This window comes from Limulus polyphemus, unplaced genomic scaffold (genome assembly GCF_000517525.1).
Source record: "Limulus polyphemus unplaced genomic scaffold, Limulus_polyphemus-2.1.2 Scaffold2609, whole genome shotgun sequence".
Lineage (NCBI taxonomy): Eukaryota > Metazoa > Arthropoda > Merostomata > Xiphosura > Limulidae > Limulus > Limulus polyphemus.
In genome coordinates this window covers 158,401-163,376 of record NW_013668219.1, presented here as the reverse complement: position 1 = coordinate 163,376, position 4,976 = coordinate 158,401, and the positions used below count along the sequence as shown (strand labels likewise).

Genomic DNA, 4,976 nt, shown 5'->3' with positions numbered 1-4,976 from the left:
GAATAGTTGACTATTCTTCTTCAGGAGAACAAAGAAGAAGAATTGTCAACTATTCGAAAGCGCTCGAGTTTTGGGTCTTATTTCCAAGTTTATTACAGGTAAAATAAATATATTTGACAACTTTCAATAGTGCTTCAAGAGAAATGCCTTTATAGAAAAAGTAAATTATACTTTTCATATACTGTCTTTAATCCAATTAATGAGATTTTCTGTCACTCCTAAGATGCACACACAGCTGGAAATGTGGTATGTACAGTAGTATCATGACATAAACCTAAGCCCTTCCAATCCATAGCACAATACATTAACCATTGGGCTATGGCTAGTTATCATTAAAGTACATCATAAAATGTTCTACACACCAACTTTAAGTAACCTAGGTTGTTTAAATAGTGTTAAAGTCTCCGTGTTTATAAAAGGCAATCACTCTCTTGTATAGGCACAAAAACTCATTCTATACACTGCCAAAATGCTTTTAAAGTATGCTGGTAGAAAAGAAATGAATTTTAAGTGATGAAATGCTTTATTTTCAGACTTTTTTTTCACAATCAATGGTGTTTCATATTCATTACCAGTGTGTGTGTAATGCTTTTATGATTCAGTATTATGTACAGGCATGCAATGAATATAATACATTCAAATCTGCTTAAAAGTACAAAATTAAAACATATATTTACTTGAATATTAAACAATGTACCATAATGTTATTTTAGGGACTGAAAATTATTAGTACAAAACATTACCATGATTTGCCTAAAGAATATGCTGGAAGATACATAAAATATAAACTCATGCAAAAAAAACAACTCAAAGTTATATTTTATAACAAGCTAGTTCATGCTGACAGTTCAGTTTTGGGCACTTATGTCTATAAGGAAAAGATCATATTCTTTGTATATATTTCTCTTACAGCATAATTGAATGAAAGTGTTGACAGTTGCCAAATACTTAATAATACTTGTGACAACACAACTTAATAATCTCAAATATATAATGGTTTAGTACAGAAGCATAAGAATTTTATAGTGTGATAAAATTATAACATGCTCGCATGCGTGCCTCATTAAACATTTTTATTATATTATTATTATTTATTTTACCTAATCTAACTTTAACTAACTGAAAGAGACCCCTATTTCTATATTTTATTTACTTTTATAATAACAAACAGGAAAAACAGGAAGTAAGGTATTTATTCAAGTATTCTTTTTTTCTTGCTGTCCATTGTCGATGACACTTAACTCTACTTTTTTCTATACTAATGGTAGTAGTACATTAAACAATTTTTATTAAATTAAATAATGCACCAAAAAACAAAGAATAATGACATGCTAAAAGCAGATAATTTCCTCTATCAATCACAATTTGTCTGGTTTTCTAACTATGCGACAAGAGCGGTTACAAATTCATCCAAGCTATCCCTTGTCTTTCCCATGGGAACGAAGCTTGTATTACAAGTGAAATTGATCATTATCTGTTCAAACACTACAGAATATAATACATCATTTGATAGACAAAAACCTTGGCTTTCTTTTGGTTATAGATGATATATAATTAAATGTAAGACAGAACTAATAACAAATCCTGAAAGAGAGGATGTGACAGGTGAGTGCAGCAAGAGGGGTCTGATTTTCTATTTGATAGCTCTGTAACCAAACAAAATTAAAGGCTATAAAAATTGTGGTTTGTATGAGCAATGATGATTTTATAGTGAGTAATTTATGTTTAATTTTGTTGTTATTGGAAAGGTGGTGGATAAAATAGAGAAGACGGCATACCTAGAGAAAATATATCACGTGTGTCACACTAGTGGAAATTCAGGATTATTTTAAATATTGCTTTATAAAATTAAGAACTTAAAACTTATATACTATTAAAATATGGATTATTAGGCTAAGAGTTTATGCTATACTAATTGGTATAACATAAACAAAAAGTAGTTTAATTAAATTTTGAATGTAAGACACTAAAACCTTGTGTACCTATTAAAAATGCATGCAACCAGCACAGCAAGGTAAGATGAAATGGGGATGTGATTGTACAAAAAAACATATTCATAAAATGTTACAAAAATATATTAGATATATATTTTTTTGGTTTTTTGACATTCAAGTTTTCAATACTATAATAAAATTGGTTATACATTTAGAAGTAAAGATTCCTACCCTTTGAATACACATTTTCACTGTCTCTTGTTGAAAACTTGGCAGATGACTAAGTTGGTGGCATGCAATCTCTGTCTGTATGCTGAAAATTAAATATTCAAATAGAGATATTACAAGCTCCTAAAATACCCACACTATTCTTACTTTCCACAAATAACTGATAAAATACTTAACCTCCAACTCAATACTACATAAAATAATTCTATAAGGGAATACATTAGTAATGCTAACATATGTACTCAAGTAATGTGTGCCTGTGTGTGTGTGTGTGTGTGTGTGTGTCAAAACACTAAGTACCAATCAATTCTATAAAAATATTGCAAACAAAATTGTTTACTCTGAATGAGATGCTGACAAGTCATCCTCATCTTCATCAATAGATTTCAAAGGTTCAGACTCTGGCATTGGTGAGGTGCTACAATAGGACACTGTACGTACAGTTTTATCTGATTCTACCAGCTCCTCCACTTCAGGATGTAAAGTCAAACACAACACATCAAGTGTTATCTGAAGATCATCCAGATCAATATTGGTACCAGGCTCCTCTAATGAAGAAATCACTTCCCCTAAAGAATGAACACATTGTATCTGAATTTTCCCATGTATTCCTACCTTCCATACTAAAAACAAAATACCATTATATTACACTTTGCTTCTCTTTAATCATGACTACTAATAACATCAGTTATTAAACTACTATATTCAAAAACCACAGATTTAATACACAAAATAGAAAAATAATACAAATGATGAACTAATAAAATAATAAGTTTAACACAGTAAATAAATATACAACATTTCAACTTTATTAGCCTCAATTTGGGTTCCTCATCATTAACTTGAAATCAAATTTTATACAAATGAAGTTTTGGTTCATTAGTAAAAACCCTAAGTATTACTTGACAATGTTGATCAACTTAAATGATACAGGTCATGGTTAGGTTCAAACTGTGACTTGTGAATTAATATTTTACATCATTATTTTGAAGCATATTTATATTAGTTCATTTCAAAACAATTTGAAGTTTTTCAGTTTCTCATCTACATTTAGTATTTGGGTGAGGCTATGTACATAAAGTTATGGAAATAAACATAGAAACATTGGAAAACAATGCCTCACCTGAAAAATATTTGTTTCATGTAAGCTTAGGAGTATATATAGGTCTATAGACTTACAACAGGCTAAACTATAATGGCAGTGTACAAATATATAACTGCATATATTAGTACTTGGTGTAAATCTTTTGTAAGACATCTGGTTAATATAATGCACAGAAATTATTAATAAAATGTTTCTCCAAATGCCAAGGGTTGCTTGCCTTTTATTCATGTAAACCTACATTCCTTCCGTGTGTTCAGATACAAACTTTGGGCAAGTTAAGGGAGTTCTAGTGTTCCAACTGCCCGTTCCTCTCCTGGTAGGTTTTTCCATGTTGATCATGTACTTACAATCATTATACTACTGAAATATGAAACCCTGGCCAATTAGATATGTTCCTAATATAATGTTATTATGCATTAAAGTCTTTCCTGCTATCATAACTTTTTCCTGGGCCTCGAAAAAAGCACCGTAGGAAATATTACTCTAAAGCTGCATAAATTCATCCCCCATAATTTCAAACTTGAAATAATTGGTAAAAACACCATCCGTCAGGTCTACTCATCTCACTATTTCATTTCCATTACAGATTTCAGACTTTTCTTTTGATTTCCTCTCCACTGCAAATGATTTTATGCAGCTACATTTTATGCAAATGTACTGAGTCAAGTTGTTTCTTACTGTACTCAGGGTGAGTGAGACACCTGTACTCGAAGCCAGGTTATCTCTACTGCAACATCTCCTATCTATCAGAGAAAATATCATGAAATGTTTGAGATCAATGGTGGAAAGTATGAACTTTTTCTTTGACTGAGTTTGTTATAATAGTATTTACTTCCAAAAGCTGCAAAATTTCTTGCATACAGCTAGTCAAACTACTAGCTTGGATGAATTTGGAACGACTCTTGTCGCTTAGTTAGAAAGCCTGAAAAATTATGAGAGGTAAGGGAATTTGTCTACTTTTTGCTTGTTATTAGTCTATATTCTTTGGTGCAGTATTTAATTAAATAAATTTGTTAAGTGCATTACTATAATTACTATAATAAATCTGCCTTAACTCTCCTCGACAATCAAGAGCAAGAAAAAGATTGGTTAAGTACTTCATTTCTTGTTTTTCATATTTATTCTTTATTTATTATTATAAAAATAACTAAAATTAAAAATATGAATCTTTTTAAGTTATTTAAGATTAGATTAGGTAAAATAAATAATAATAATAATATAATTAAAAAGGTTCACGAGGCACGCACATGGGCAGCTCGTGAGTAATGTAATTCGATAGTGTAATGTGAGCTGCACCTTCCCCGAGTGATTTACAATTTAAAATGGTGCAGATAGTAGTTAGACAGGGTTCAAAGGGCAATAAAACAATAAAATTTAATTATAAATAGATGTATGATGTTAAAAACTTAGAGCTACTTAGAATAAACAAATGTAGTTTATGTTACAATTTGAAGTCATTCTAGAAAGAAAAAAAGTTAATTTAGGTTTATTTCTTTTTTTTTTTTTGGTTGGTTTACAAGGTCAGTCAAATTGATTAATTCCGTTTTGAGATGGGGAAGAGAAAATAGCAGATATGCTATAAAGTTTTAGTTTTAAAAAAACGTATGAAATGCATTTAGGAGGTTTTAGGGATTACACAAAGGAAAGTTGAAATTTTTGAGATGAGGAAAAGTATTTTTAATCTTAACATGCAAATTACTTTGCACACG

The 4,976-nt window shown here is 30.1% G+C and overlaps 1 protein-coding gene across 1 annotated transcript in view; it reads right to left on the bottom strand.

Moving 5' to 3' along the window:
* The window catches only part of LOC106467423 (KICSTOR complex protein SZT2-like), a gene marked incomplete at its 3' end in the record, with an annotated part of 86,873 nt that overhangs the window by 1,302 nt on the left and 80,595 nt on the right, over positions 1-4,976 (bottom strand). Inside the window, exons 24-25 of the mRNA XM_022395604.1 lie at positions 2,503-2,731; positions 2,166-2,247 (exon numbers count right to left, since the gene is read on the bottom strand). Coding sequence (XP_022251312.1) covers positions 2,166-2,247; positions 2,503-2,731 — 311 coding nt within the window. The remainder of the gene's footprint in view (positions 1-2,165; positions 2,248-2,502; positions 2,732-4,976) is intronic.